This window comes from Mustela putorius, unplaced genomic scaffold (assembly GCF_011764305.1).
Source record: "Mustela putorius furo isolate JIRA1106 unplaced genomic scaffold, ASM1176430v1.1 tig00000127_pilon_pilon_pilon, whole genome shotgun sequence".
Classification (NCBI taxonomy): domain Eukaryota; kingdom Metazoa; phylum Chordata; class Mammalia; order Carnivora; family Mustelidae; genus Mustela; species Mustela putorius.
Window position 1 is genome coordinate 2,694,617 of NW_025421288.1, and position 15,488 is coordinate 2,710,104.

Consider the following 15,488-nt stretch of genomic DNA (forward strand, 5'->3'; position numbering starts at 1 on the left):
CCTCAGAGCAATGCTTGGATCCAGCATGCATTTCTCTGCAATTTATCATGAACTCTGGAAGGAACCTTATTCAATTGTAATATGGGATATTACAAGCTGGGAGAGCCTTTCTCCTTTTTTACACTTCATAGAGGTCATTAGTTGTTTGAGTGTCAGAATAGTATGGTTTTCTTGATATCTGATTTATATGCTACAGATATCGTTAATTACTTTGAAGACCTTAGGGAACATGAGTCCTAGAAATACATACACACAAAAGCATAAACCTTTCCACGATAGCATCTTCAGAAAGGGAGGAAGCAATATTTACACAGAGGTTAGTTGCACTTCACTAAATGATATTTTCTGGAAGCTGGAAGATTTTTCTCTCTTTTCTTTTTCTCATAAGGTAAGTTATTATAGCCATGTATATGAGAATGAGGAACTGTAGAGGAAGACACTAGTATTAAACATATTTTTAAAAAACCTGTGTTAGACAGTGGACTCTGAGGAACTAACTGAGGGTTTTGGAGGGAAGGGGGGTGGGAGGTTGTGTGAGCCTGGTGGTTGGTATTGTGGAGGGCATGGATTGCATGGAGCACTGGGTGTGCCGCATAAACAATGAATTGTGGAACACTGAGAAGAAATTAAATAAATAAAAGTTTAAAAAAAAAAAACCTGTGTTATGCTCTTTCTTAATCAGATAGTATTTTAAGAAATGCCATGTTTATATTATTCCCTTATGAAAACATCTTTTTTATTTGTGTATTGAGAAATAGTTTCAATGAGGAATGGAAACAGTCTAATCTGCATGACCAAATACCTTGTAACAGGTGCTGGAATAAGAGGGAAAAGAGTATAAGCAAGTAGGGAAGAATGTCTGGCCCCCTGCTTTCCTTTTCCCCTCGCTCACATTGGCTCCATCCATGGAGTCTGGCAAAGACCACATGGAGATACCCCTCCTGGTCACTCTGATGCTGAGAATAGCAGGAAAGGGTGCTCTGGACTGTTTGTGGAGGGACACAGAAGTAGGGACCACCTCTGAAGCAGAAAGGAAAGGAATTATTTCATTCTTGGGCACCACACTTAGAAATGTCCTTCCACAGCAGGTGTCCTAGCCTCGAAACTATGGACCTTTTGAGCCACATACTATTTTTATGTTTGCATGTGTTCTTGGTATGTGTGTGAAGGGAGGCGGGGTTTGGGGCGGCCTTGGGCATCTTAGCATGTCCAGCAGCAAGCCTGGTCTCTAGCCACTAGATGTCACTAGCACTCCTTTCTATTGTCAAAACCAATAATGTCTTCAGAGAGCCAAATGTCCCAGAGGGATCAAAATCGCTGCTGGTTAAGAGGCACTTCTCTATAAATAGTAATCAACAGCCTGATTTTTCACCTTTAGTCTTGAAAATGAGTGGGGTTTTCAAAATTATATGCTACGTTGAACTGAGAAAGAGACAACTGACTTCTGTTGGCTATTGAAGAGAGAAAACCATATTATCAGAATAATTATTTGTTTTCAAACTGAGATTTCTTAAGGCACATATGCTTTAACTCTTTGAAATCATATGAAAAAAATGATTTTAAATTTCATACCTTTTTTTTAAAAACAAACAAACAAAAAAGAAGAAATGCCTGACCTCATTGAATTTTAGTGTAGACTCTGTTTGTTCCAGGAATAATCAACGTGTCTCCATGTCGTGAATTAAGGCAAGTTTCTACATTTTTTTTTTAAGTGATTAGAATAAAATAGATTAGGTTTGATGGATTTCATGAGTGTTAAATACTCAAAGCAACTTATGTATACATGTATATAATATTCTATCTGTGCCATCTGGCTTACTGTTTTTATTGTTTTTGTTTTTTTTTAAGGATCAGCCCTTCCTTTTTTTTTTTTTTAAGATTTTATTTGTTTATTTGACAGACAGAGATTACAAGTAGGCAGAGAGGCAGAGAGAGAGGAGGAAGCAGGCTCCCTGCCGAGCAGAGAGCCTGATGCGGGACTCCATCCCAGGATGCTGGGATCATGCCCTGAGCCAAAGGCAGAGGCTTTAACCCACTAAGCCACCCAGATGCCCCTGGCTTACTGGTTTTTAACTTGCATTTTATCATAGCTATTTGTCAGGTCATTAAATGTTCTTCAAAAATATCCCCTTAATAGCTGCATAGTTTTGCATAATATATAGGTACCATAGCTTTGACCATTTCCCTCTTGTTTGACACTTTCTTTCTGAGTTTTACTATCACAAATAATGTTGCAATGCACCACCAAACATTTAATACTTTCATGGTACATTTCTGATTAGTTCCTCAAATAGATTTAAAGCAGTGAACATATTTGTCAAAGGTCATTATAAGGCTTCAGAGTCATAGTTATAAGAAGTTTGAATCCAGGGCCAGTTCCCTGAAAAATGGCGGGCATTGAATAGCATAATTAACAAAATCACTATGCTAATTTTACAGAAAAAATGCCGGTAAGTACCATAAAAGCTACTTCTCTATTTAAAACATAGTGATAAAAAAATGAACACTTGGTGAATTAACAATCTTAAATACATAGACTTTTCATTATTTCTGTGGAAAACAGAGAATTCTGTGTATTTTAAAAAATTATTTCCTGAGATCTCAATATTCCCAGTACTCATTAAACATTCTGCCAGGAAAGAGGGATTTGAGTTTCAACAATATGGCTAATTAAATAATGTTTGATGTCTTTCCAATGATTCAATTTCTGGCTCTGAATTGTGTAGGCCTCGTTTAAGGAGTCATATAAAGTGTTCGGGATGTGTATGTTTTTGTGTGATCTGTGAATTAAACTGGTGTCTTGTGCATCTTTGCCACAATAGCTGCAGGAAAGCAAGGTCCTATTTCTTCACTGAAAACATTACCTAACATACTTGTTATCATATTTTTTTAGAAGACAGTCAAAAATTGAATTTGGGATCATATAATGGAGAGTAATTATTAATATTTTCTCCAACCTCAATAAAGTGGAAACATGGAGAAGGAAAACTGTACCAATGTGACAGAGTTCATCCTTCTTGGATTAACAGATGTTCCTGAGCTGAACGTCTTCCTCTTCCTGCTGTTCCTTCTCATCTATGGAGTCACAGTTTGGGGAAATCTAGGCATGATTGCAGTAATTCAGGTCAGCTCTCAACTTCACACTCCCATGTACTTTTTCCTCAGCCACTTGTCCTTTGTGGATTTTTGCTACTCCACAATCATCGTGCCAAAGATGCTGTCCAATATCTTAAACAGGGACAAAACCATCTCCTTCCTGGGATGCATGGTGCAATTCTATTTGTTTTGCACGTGTGTGGTAACTGAGGTCTTCCTGCTGGCTGTGATGGCCTATGACCGCTTTGTGGCCATCTGCAACCCACTGCTGTACATGGTCACCATGTCCCAGGATCTCTGTATGGAGTTGGTGTCTTTCTGCTACCTCTCTGGGACAGTGTGTTCTCTGATCCACTTGTGTTTAGTTCTTGAGATCCCCTCTTATAGATCAAATGTGATTAATCACTTCTTTTGTGATCTACCCCCTCTCTTATCCCTTGCTTGCTCTGATGTCTCTGTCAATGAACTGCTGCTGTACATCCTGGCCACCTTCAATGAGATCACCACCATCGTGATCATCCTCACTTCCTACTCACTTATTCTCATCACCATCCTGAGGATGCGCTCTGCAGAGGGAAGACGCAAAGCCTTTTCCACCTGTGCCTCCCACTTCACAGCCATCCTTGTCTTCCATGGAACTATTCTTTTCATTTATTGCCGGCCCAGTTCTGGCAACAGTGTGGATACTGACAAGGTGGCCACGGTGTTCTACACCATAGTGATTCCCATGCTGAACCCCCTCATCTATAGCCTGAGGAACAAGGATGTAAAAGAAGCTGTCAGGAAAGTGTTGAGCTCCAAAATGTTTTCCTAGAAAATATTTTCTTAACAGAACTCAGTGTCCCAAAAGTGGAGGCTGGTGGAAGGGTAAATGGGTAGCCTGTAGTGTTTGAGTGGAGGGAAAAGCCAGGAAGTAGAGAGTTCTGAGTGATTCCTTTTATTTCACTTGCATTTGTCCCTCTTCAAACTTTCCATCACTGAATAACCACTACTACCAGTACCCGCATTTCTGTGCATCACACATTTTTGTTTTTTGCTTGCTTTTATTTTGTTTCTCCATTCTAACTCTCCATTGTGGATAAAATACTGTCACATGTCAGTAGGATTCTAATCTACTTGTAGAAAACATACATATTTCCTTTTCTAGCTAAATTATGGAAGGAGCCCTGTTGCCCATCAACTGATAAATGGATAAAGAAAATGTGGGATATCTGTAAAATGGAATATTACTCAGCCATCAGAAAGGATGAAATACTGCCCTTTGCAATGATTTGGATGGGGATAGAATGTACGATGGTAAGCGGAATACGTCTGTCAAGGAAAGACGAATATCTGATGATTTCACTCATATGTGCAATTTAAGAAACAAAAGAGGTGATCATAGTGAGGGAAGAAAAGAGAGACAAACCAGAACACAGAATCTTAACTATAGAGGAGAAACTGAGGGTTGCTGGAGGGGAGAGGTGGGGCGGATGCCTTAAATCTGTGAAGGGTATTACGGAGGGTGCTTGTGAAGAGCACTAGGTGTTGTATGTAAGTGATGACTCACTAAATTCTGCACTTGAAATTAATATTATACTGTGTGTTAACTAACTGAAATTTAAATAAAAACTTGAAGAAGAGGGGCGCTTGGGTGGCTCAGCTGGTGGGCGTCTGCCTTCCGCTCAGCTCACAATCCCAGGTTCCTGGAATCAAGCCCTGCATCATGCTCCCTGTTCAGTGGGGAGCCTGCTTCTTCCTCTCCCCTGCTGTTCCCTCTGTTTGTGCCCTCTTGCTCTCTTTGCCAAATAAATAAAATCTTTAAAAAAAAAAAAACTTGAAGAAAAAAGAGGTAAAAATGCATTTTCAGGGTACATGATGCACTTCTTTTTTAGTCATCTCTGTGCTTATTGCATTAATTCTATCTGCTATAATGGTATGTGATATGACATCTTTGTAGCCATCCCCAATCCTTTCCCCTATGCAGTTTCTGTGTCCCAGAAAACCTGTTCCATACTAGTGGCCATATCACATGCATGGGGAGTAGAATGTCTTTGATCCTCACATGTTCTGCTTTCAAATGATCTTTTTGTGGTTGAAAATCATCACTTCTTCTGTTACACACCTCTCCACTAAAGTCTTTTTCTTGTTTTGAGTCTTATCTCAACCAGTTACTTCTTTTCACTGCCACGACTATTAATGAGGTGAACACACTGCTCTTCATTCTCCTGCCTTATGTGTTTTTCATTGCCACCAGCCTTCAGATGCATTCAGCAACTGGGCACCCCAAAATCTTCTCGACCTATCAGCTTCACACATGACTGCCATCAGCATTTTCCACAGCACCATTCTCTTCTCCTTCTGTGTGCCATAACTCCAAAAGCCCAAGCACACAAAGCGGTATCAGTGTTTGCACAATGGTGATCCCCATGTTGAATCCTGTCATCACAGCCTGAGAAATAAAGGCATCAAAGACACAATCAGATAATAAAAACACATTTTTTTTTTGTTCATTTTGAATGTATGTACTGGTAAAACTTACTTCTGTTATTATAGACCATTTTTCTGTGATCGTTGAATAACCTGTGTATCAAGCTCATTTTTTATAAAAGATTTTATTTATTCGTTTGAGAGAGAGAGAGCACATGCATAAAGCATGAGCAGGGGGAGGGTCAGAGGGACAAGAAGACTCCCCACTAAGCTGGGAGTGTGTACTCTCTCCCCCATGACCTTAAGACCATGACCTGAGCTAAAGTCAAACACTCAATTGACTGAGCCACCCAGGCACCTCAAGCTCATTTTTTTATTTTAAAAAAAAAAAAAAATCACTTCACATTAAAAAAAATCACCTCAGGTATTTACAATGGAAAGTTATGAATTTTAGGTCAGAGAAATTATACCTGGCCCTGATAATATGAACCAGACCAGCTGATTTATATGAGCCAGTTTTTATCATCTACAAAAGGATATAATATGATGTAGTTCATAAGGTGGTATGTGGGGGAAGATGAAATGTAGACAACAAATCTGGCATGCTGAATGTGTGCAGTAAATTCTGGTTCTATTCCCTTTTCTTCCTTGCTAACCGATAGGTTGTAGAAGTTAAATAATCACTTTTGTATTTTAAATTTAGTGAAGTAGATCACAAGGAAAGATATACATTGTCTCATGTTCAAGAAACTCACAAGCCAGTATTATTATCACAATATGGTTGGTGGGGAGACACAGATCAAAATCATTGGTGGATATCAGAGATTGTTTCATCATTGCATGCATCTTTTGCTTGACCTTGAAGGGTGGGCAAATTTTTAGGAGAAATAAGAGAGAAACACACAAGATTTATTTGGGAGTAAAGAACATGAACAATGTCATGAAATGAGCATACACAGTTAAGTCAATGATTCAATAATATTTTTGAACTACTATTTTGTGCCATAAGCCTACAAGGTAACATGATAGGCACTTGAAGGAATGAAAATTTGCATAAGACAAAATTATTATTCTTAATTCTTTCAGAAAATTCTAGTGTGGAAGATACAAATATTGACAAGAATTTTAGAAATATAGACTTGTTTCTCAGAATATTAGGAATAAAATATATTCATGTCCTATGTTTTATGCTACCTTTCAATCACCTATCAATCAACATAAATATATTATTAATTTATATGGCCATTTGATAAAATTCATATCTCAATTCCCTTCATCAGAATTCCTTAGGTAGTCTTCATAAGATAATTAAGTAGATTTCTTTTAAATATTGAGAGCCATTCAGGGGCCCCTGTGTGGCTCAGTCAGTTAAGTGTCTGCCTTTGGTTCAGGACATGACCTCAGGGTCCTGGAATAAAGCCCTGTCTCAGGCTCCCTGAGCAGGGTGGTGTCTACTTTTCCCTGTCTCTCGGGCCCTTCCCCCATTAATGCTCTCTTTCTCTCTGTCTCAAATAAATAAACAAAAATTTAAAAATATTGAGACCCCATTTGTTTTTCTTAAATGTCATTTGAAATTAACTGTTATTTTAATTATAATCTATATAAATAAGTTCTCAAACTTAGATTATTGTAACTTTTAGGAAGGATTAAATTTCTCTAGTACTAGTAATATTTATTATAAGACAGCCTCATAGGTACAGGTCCCTACTTTTCAAAAACTTTATGACATCATATTTATCTTTCTTCTGTCATTAATTTTGCTTGAAAATGTATATATCCTTTGTTCTGCATTCATCTTTGGATAAATTCCAAATTAGTTCAGTAAGTTATTGAGAGAAAAAAACTAGCTGTTTTTGTTGAAGGTAATGTATAAAGTGCACGGTAGTCTTATATTGGTTCATGAAGTAACTTGGGATGGTGATATGATTTTAAATTTACAGTAATGGATTAAAATCAACTTGATTTCACAAATTTGGATATATAATTATATCCCACACTACTTTACATATTTAAGTGTATTCACATACGTGAAACTGCCTTCCTTTACACAGTGTCACTTACTTGATTTTAACTCACATAGAACACTTGTAGAAAAGTAGCAGAAATATTATATTGCTTAGACTGGATTGAATGATGAAAATGAAAACGAAACTATAAAATTTTAATAGATTCCTCCTAGTGTTTACAAGTAAATATAGGTATTCAACTAACTATTTATTAGAAAAAAGGAAAACTCTTGAGGCACCTGGGTGGCTCAGTGGGTTAAAACCTCTGCCTTCGGCTCAGGTCGTGATCCCGGGGTCCTGGAATCGAGACCTGTATCGGGCTCTCTGCTCCGAGCCTGCTTTCTCCTCTCTCTCTGCCTGCCTCTCTGCCTACTTGTGATCTCTGTATGTCAGATAAATAAACAAAAGATATTAAAAAAAAAAAAAAGAAAAAAGGAAAACTCTTGAAACTTGAAACATAGCATCCACATTTAGAAAGTAAAAAAAAAAAAAAAAAAAAATTAAAAAGAACAAAGTTAATAATATGATAATAAAGACCAGAGTACAAACCAATAAAGCAGGAAGGTGAAGAGCAGAAGAGATCAATGAGTTTGTACCATGAAAAGATTAATATAATTGACAAAATTTTAGCTACAATTACTAAGAGAAAAGGAAACAAGAAACAAAATTAATACAAGTATCATATGGTTTCACTTATTTGTGGAGCATAACAAATAGCATGGAGGACATGGGGAGTTAGAGAGAAGGGAGTTGGGGGAAATTGGAAGGGGAGGTGAAACATGAGAGACTATGGACTCTGAAAAACAATCTGAGGGTTTTGAAGGGGGGGGGGGTGGGAGGTCTGGTACCAGGTGGTGGGTATTATAGAGGGCACGGATTGCATGGAGCACTGGGTGTGGTGCAAAAATAATGAATACTGTTATGCTGAAAATAAAAAATAAATTAAAAAAAAAAGAGAATTGATGAGAGTTAAGTTGAGTAAATTAAAATGAGTATAATGAACAGTATAAATAATTTCATGCCAACAATTAGGTCAACTTAGATTAGACAAATTTGAAAAAGCTCAATTTACCAAAACCCATAAGGAAATAGGAAAGCTGAGTAGATATGTAAGAATAAGTTCAATTTGTAATGAAATATTCCCTCCCTCCCCCTACCAGACACAGACTTCTTCACCAGTTGCTTTTACTAAATTAAGTATATAAGCATTAGTACCAATTGTTAATAAACTCATAGAGAACATACAAGACATGATGCTCTTTGTAGTTCATGTGATTATGCCAGTATTCCCCTTTTACCAAAGCCAAAGACAAGGTAGAAAAAAAACACAAACCAATATCTCTCATGCATACAAACACAAGAATTCTCAAAAAATATTATATCCAATAGTAAAATAAATAAAATGCACTAAAACATATAAAAGGATTATGAACCATGATCAAGTGAGATTTACCCCAGAAATGCAAGGTTGATTTAATATATGAAAAGCAATGTAGGGGCACCTGGGTGGTACAGTGGGTTAAGCCTCTGCCTTCAGCTCAGGTCATGATTTCAGGGTCCTGGGATCTAGCCCCGCTTCGGGATCTCTGCTTGGCAGGGAGCCTGCTTCTTCCTCTCTCTCTCTCCCTCTGCCTGCCTCTCTGTCTACTTATCATCTCTGTCAAATAAATAAATAAAATCTTAAAAAAAAAACAATGTAATACATCATTTACATACAATAAAAGGCAACAAAACCCACATGGCCACCTTATAGATATAGAAAAGTTATTTGACACCAATCAGCACCTATTCAAGATAAAATTTACCAGTAAGGTATAAATAGAGGAAATTACTTCAATCTATGCAGGATGTCTACTCTCAGTACTCACAGACTGAAACATCATAGATGCAGCAAAACAACGCCAGGTTGAGGCCAGGGTCTCCAGAGCCGCCATGTTAGCAGGCCAGCTCCTCTGAAAAGAAAAAGTGAAAGCCAGTGACACCAATCCAATAACCCATCCACCATGCCACTGCTGCCAGGGCCAGCCCCAGCAAGAGTCCATGCCCACTGCTGAGCCTCAGCATTCAGACCATAAGCAGCTGCCCAGCCATTCAAGGCCAAGATGGCAGTGACCACAAGAAAGATACATTTCAATCTTACCTCTCACCATACATGGACATTAACTCGAACAGATCACAGACTTATATTTGAGAGTAAAAATGCAGATTATTAATTTGAGGAAGGATTTGTGCCCATAATATATAAAGAACACATACTAATAGAACATAGAAGACCAAGTAAAAAATTTTAAATAGGCCAAATATTTCACTAGCTATTGATAGAAGTTGTAATCTGAAACAGATTGTGTAAGATGGAAAGAAGGAGAGATGCAAGCCATGAATTAGTTGCAGGTGCCCTGAATGAGGAACTAAAGCATGAACAATGGCCTTAAGAACACCACCAGTAATCACAGCTCTTTCTTTCCTTTGGCCCACAGATTTTTACTCATGGGGAAACTCCAAAACAGAGAGCTGGTGAGAATTTGTCTTTTCTTTTGTTAATTGTGAAAGGTAATTTGGGAATGGAGAACCAAAGGGAAGGTCTCCTCAGCCTTGGCTGTTATCTTTGGCACAGCAATTTTAGGAACATATTATGTGGTAGTTGAGTGTGCACAAATTTATTTGCTTTAGATTACTTGCTGACCACATATACCTTTAAAAATGTATGTGTACAGCCAGCGATACACACAAACAAATAGACCTGTGGCCTAGATTGATATTATGAAGTCAGAAGAAGAACACATTTAGACAAGAGAATGGATGTAGTCTTATTCAATGGTTTCCAGCATTGGACATGCACTGAAAAAATGAAACCTCAGAAATCTCTCTGGTTTGTTCTTGTGTTCATACATTCCTATGAGTGGAAAAACCAGAGGGCTGTGATTGCTTTCATTGGCTTTTTATTTTGAGGTGATCCAAGTGGCCACTATCTGTGTCTCAATCCTCTCCTTTGTAAGATAGTCATGAAACCCAAACTATTTCCTGGCTAGTTACTAGGAAGCTAAAAGGAATTAATACTTGCATAATTTTTAGAACAGTTTCCAGCACCTACCAAGGGCTCAGTAAGTGTGATCTATTCTATAGTAGACAATATTTTTGTCTATATTTATGACAACTAACATCATTAATTTTACAGTGTGTAGAAGAATTCTGATATAGCATTAGTCACTGTGTCCTACAAGAATATAGGGGATTCTTGGGGCATCTGGGTGGTTCAGTGGGTTAAAGCCTCTGCCTTTGGCTCAGGTCATGATCCCAAGGTCATGAGATCAAGCCCCAAGTTGGGTTTTCTACTCAGCAGGGAGCCTGCTTCCTCCTCCTCCTCTCTCTCTCTCTTTCTCTCTCTCTGTGATCTCTCTGTCAAATAAATAAATCTTTTAAAAAAAGAATATAGGGGATTCTATCATGTTATGAAAAAGGAAGAATTCCTAAGGAATCTTCATGTTATTTCATAATTGCCTTATGAGCTGTATCCCACACATATGACACTTGTGATAACATAACACCATGAAATACAGAAAGAGGCATGTTTGGTTTTAAAGAGTCATTTCCTAAATTAGGATAATTTAAAAAATGAATTTCCTGATGATATGCCATAGAGATGAATCTTATTTCTGCTATATCACATGTAGTCTAGGTTTAATTTTTAAGCTTTATTTTATTTTATTTTTTATACCATAGAGATTAGTAATTGTTTGGGGGCCTAAGGATCCCATTTCCCAGGAGCTTAAATTACAGTATAAGTCTCTGTCTGCTTACACATTTTCATATCTTCAGCACCAGCGAGAATATGTCTGTCACTCAAGTTCGCTAGCTAGAACCAGCCTCTATCTAGTTACTTGAAAATAGAAATGAAAATAGAAAATGTTCCCTGTCAACAATTATTTTAAAGATATATTGAACTCATCTCTCTTCTAATCTGAGAATGTTTTAACAAGGCTTCTATTTGTATGCAGTTACTGTTTAAAATGCTTTTGCTTTTCAATATTCAGAAACACTCAATAGTGAATTTAGAACAATTTTCTCCTTAACATCAAACAAGGGTATGTATGAAAAAATATAGAATAAGCAGATGGTAGCTCTCTTTCTCTCTCTCTCTCTCTTTCTGTTTCCTCCTAACACCTTTCAGACCAGTTTCTTTCATGAAATCAAGAATTTATGATCATGGAAGAGCTCCTTCATTGTCCTACCAAGGCTGAGGGTTGCATTAATGTGCCTGCCAGATGGTCATGGACAGTCAGGACTTGTGAATTCTGTGCTCAGAGAATGAAATGAATTATTTTGGATTTGTTTTGGAGTTGTCATGAAATAGTTTCTGATTATCAGCCTACAATATTAGGAAGAAGCAGGCAAATAACCCAAGTATTTTGTTCTGTTTTGTTGTTTTTTGCCAGGTAATGAAAACAAACAATCATAACTTCAAGAAATTGATTTTTTTCCTCTATTTAAAGTTTGTTCAAGATATGGTGAAGATAGCAAGTTATGTTCTAGTTCCGAACCTCTTCACTTAAATTTCATTACACATATGCATAGAGGTCAAGAGTATACTCCCTCTGCTGTCTAGAAGGGAGGGCCCAGAATAGAATGCTTCAACCTCTATTTGCCTTTTATTTGAGGAATGGTCTCAAGGAGTCTCAATCCCTCTTAGATGATAATCAATGTAACCATTTCTCCCAACAAACTACTTAGAGAATTTGGGAGAGTTTTCAGGCACCTCTTTTTTGAGGAGGATAAAGGATTCATCTTAAAGTTAGAGATAGATCTCTAATGATATGCATTCATACATCTAAATGTACCTCTTTATTTATATCTACATATATACACCAAGTGTACTATTCAGTGTCCTTTTTTTTAATTAACCACCTTCAAAATGTAATTTTAAATAGCTTCATAATTTTATGTCCCAGATATGATGGACCACATTTTAAAAATTACTATTTCTGAGTCAACTTTTTCATTGTAATATTATAAACAGTACTGCAACATAGTTTTGAACATAGCTTTTCACAATTTTATCAATGTAACTAAATATTTCTTACAAAACCTTATTAAGAATATAATCTCTCATAAAAAATACAATATAGCTTTTATTGTTGTCGGGGTTAAGACTTTGGATATACGATGCCAACTTACTTTCCAGAAACAATGTATTCAAGAGTTCTATCTTTCTGAATCTTTATTAATATAGATCATCATGATTATAATAAATGAAACAGTTAAATTGATAAGTAAAATTCGCATGTTCAAAGTATATCTTAAATCTCTTATTTAATATTTCAAAATTTTAAGGATTTTTGTGAGCCACAAACCTCAAAAATTGATACAGTTCTCGGAGATGGAATATTAGAAAATTTTATTTCAGATTTATGTTCCTGATAAACTCAATTTTTTAAAAAAAGATTTATTTTTTATTTATTTTTTAATTTTTTTAGAATCACAGTAGGTTTTACTCTCCTGGACAGCACTTATTAAGTTTCTGCAGAACAGAGACAATTTCTCTATGGGTTTGAAATGTATCCTTAAATCTATCTTAAATTCCATTAAATAACTGAACTTAATTAAGCATCTCAATGTATTGTGATAGACAAGGTTTAATTTGTTTAAGGTTTCTCCTAATGCCAAAGACAATTTTGATCAATGGGATCCCATGAGACATTTAGCATTTTGAATTATTTGACAACTGTGTTTTTGTTATATCTTATGCATACAATATTTGATATCAATGCTATATTTTTCTAAAGTTATTATTAATCTGTTTTTACTCCCTTTTTAGAAGAAACAAAAAATTTAACATTTGTTTTCCTGAACCTGACACATGGCAGAAATTCAGGAGGAGAACTGCACCTCTATGACTGAGTTCATCCTTCTTGGATTAACAGATGCCCCTGAGCTGAAAGTCTTCCTCTTCCTGCTGTTCCTTCTCATCTATGGAGTCACAGTTTGGGGAAATCTAGGCATGATTGCAATGATTCAGGTCAGCTCTCAACTTCACACTCCCATGTACTTTTTCCTCAGCCACTTGTCCTTTGTGGATTTTTGCTACTCCACGAACATTGTGCCAAAGATGCTGTCCAATATCTTACACAGGGACAAAACCATCTCCTTCCTGGGATGCATGGTGCAATTCTATTTATTTTGTACCTGTGCAATCACTGAGATCTTCCTGCTGGCTGTGATGGCCTATGACTGCTTTGTGGCCATCTGCAATCCACTGCTGTACATGGTCACCATGTCCCAGGATCTCTGTATGGAGCTGGTGTCTTTCTGCTACCTCTCTGGAATGGTGTGTTCTCTGATCCACTTGTGTTTAGTTCTTGAGATCTCCTCCTATAGATCAAATGTGATTAACCACTTCTTTTGTGATCTACCCCCTCTCTTATCCCTTGCTTGCTCTGATGTCTCTGTCAATGAACTGCTGCTGTACATCCTGGCCACCTTCAATGAGATCACCACCATCGTGATCATCCTCACTTCCTACTCACTTATTCTCATCACCATCCTGAGGATGTGCTCTGCAGAGGGAAGGCACAAAGCCTTTTCCACCTGTGCCTCCCACCTCACAGCCATCCTTGTCTTCCATGGAACTATTCTTTTCATTTATTGCCGGCCCAGTTCTGGCAACAGCATGGATACGGACAAGGTGGCCACGGTGTTCTACACCATAGTGATTCCCATGCTGAACCCCCTCATCTACAGCTTGAGGAACAAGGATGTAAAAGAAGCTGTCAGGAAAGTGGTGAGCTCCAAAATATTTTCCTAGAAATATTTTCTTAGTAAGACTCAGGGTCCCAAAGTGGAGGCTGGTGCAGGGGTGAATGTGTGGGGTGTAGTGCTCGAGTGGAGGGAAGAGCCAGGAGGTAGGTGTTTCTGAGTGATTCTTTTTGATTCCTTTGCCTTTGTGCCTCTTCAGTTGGCCTCAAGTGTAGGACTGAGCCCATTTCAAACTTGAAGCTTACTTCTTTGCTTTCCTAGATCTCAAATGTCTTAAATGAATATTAGTAATGGATCCTTAAGATACATATAGTTTGCTTATAACCTTCATGTATTTTATGAAGAGCACTTGAAAATCACACTTTTCTCAGTATCTGTTATGGAAATTTTGATTCTTTCCAAAATTGGATTTTTCCTATTTTATAATGAAGAACACATCTTTGTCCAACAGTTTATATATAGAATGAGATTTCCACAAAAGTATGTGATGTTTTTTACCTTTCTGTTTTTTTTAATATTTATTGCTTATTTCTTGTTTTCTTTATTCTTGTTGTTGCTGTTGCTGTTATAGGGTCCATTGATTTTGGAACTTCAGATATGAAATCGGCTGAAAAAAAATGGAGATAGTATTAATTAACTCCCATGAATGTTAGGAAAATTAAATTACATGTCATGGGTAAAGAGCTTAGAACGACCCCTGGCTCCCAATCTCTCTCTCCCTTTCTGTCCTTTTCTCCTCTTCCCTCTCTTATATTGTATTTATATTTCATATCTACTGTATATCTTATATATGTGTGTATATAGCATATATATGCACACATACACACAGATATATAAAAGTGTAGTTATATGGGGGCGCCTGGGTGGCTCAGTGGGTTAAGCTGCTGCCTTCGGCTCAGGTCATGATCTCAGGATCCTGGAATTGAGTTCCGCATCAGGCTCTCTGCTCAGCAGGGAGCCTGCTTCCCTCTCTCTCTCTGCCTGCCTCTCTGCCTACTTGTGATTTCTCTCTGTCAAATAAATAAATAAAATCTTAAAAAAAAAAAAGTGTAGTTATATGTAAAAACTCCACAAACACACATATAGTTAACATAGTGAATAAACATTACTACAAACACAGGCATCTCTGACCTAGATCTCTCATTTTATTGTGTTTTATTTTTTGTTTGTTTGTTTTATACTTTGAGTCTCCACTCTAACTCTCCATTGGAATAAAATGCTCACTTA

At 37.1% G+C, this 15,488-nt stretch overlaps 2 protein-coding genes across 2 annotated transcripts; both read left to right on the top strand.

Moving 5' to 3' along the window:
* The first annotated feature begins 2,974 nt into the window (after nucleotides 1–2,974).
* On the top strand, nucleotides 2,975–3,910 carry LOC101694419 (olfactory receptor 5L1-like). The gene has a single exon (XM_004782251.2). The coding sequence runs from the start codon at nucleotides 2,975–2,977 to the stop codon at nucleotides 3,908–3,910; it is 936 nt and encodes a 311-aa protein (XP_004782308.2).
* Nucleotides 3,911–13,365: 9,455 nt separating this feature from the next.
* Nucleotides 13,366–14,310, top strand: LOC101670548 (olfactory receptor 5L1-like). The gene has a single exon (XM_004782254.3). It carries the CDS (start codon nucleotides 13,366–13,368, stop codon nucleotides 14,308–14,310), a length of 945 nt encoding a protein of 314 aa, XP_004782311.3.
* The last annotated feature ends 1,178 nt before the right edge of the window (nucleotides 14,311–15,488 follow it).

Excerpts from the sequence above, each read along its gene's own strand:
- LOC101694419 (XM_004782251.2), top strand. The coding sequence starts at position 2,975 with ATGGAGAAGGAAAACTGTACCAATGTGACAGAGTTCATCCTTCTTGGA.
- LOC101670548 (XM_004782254.3), top strand. The coding sequence starts at position 13,366 with ATGGCAGAAATTCAGGAGGAGAACTGCACCTCTATGACTGAGTTCATC.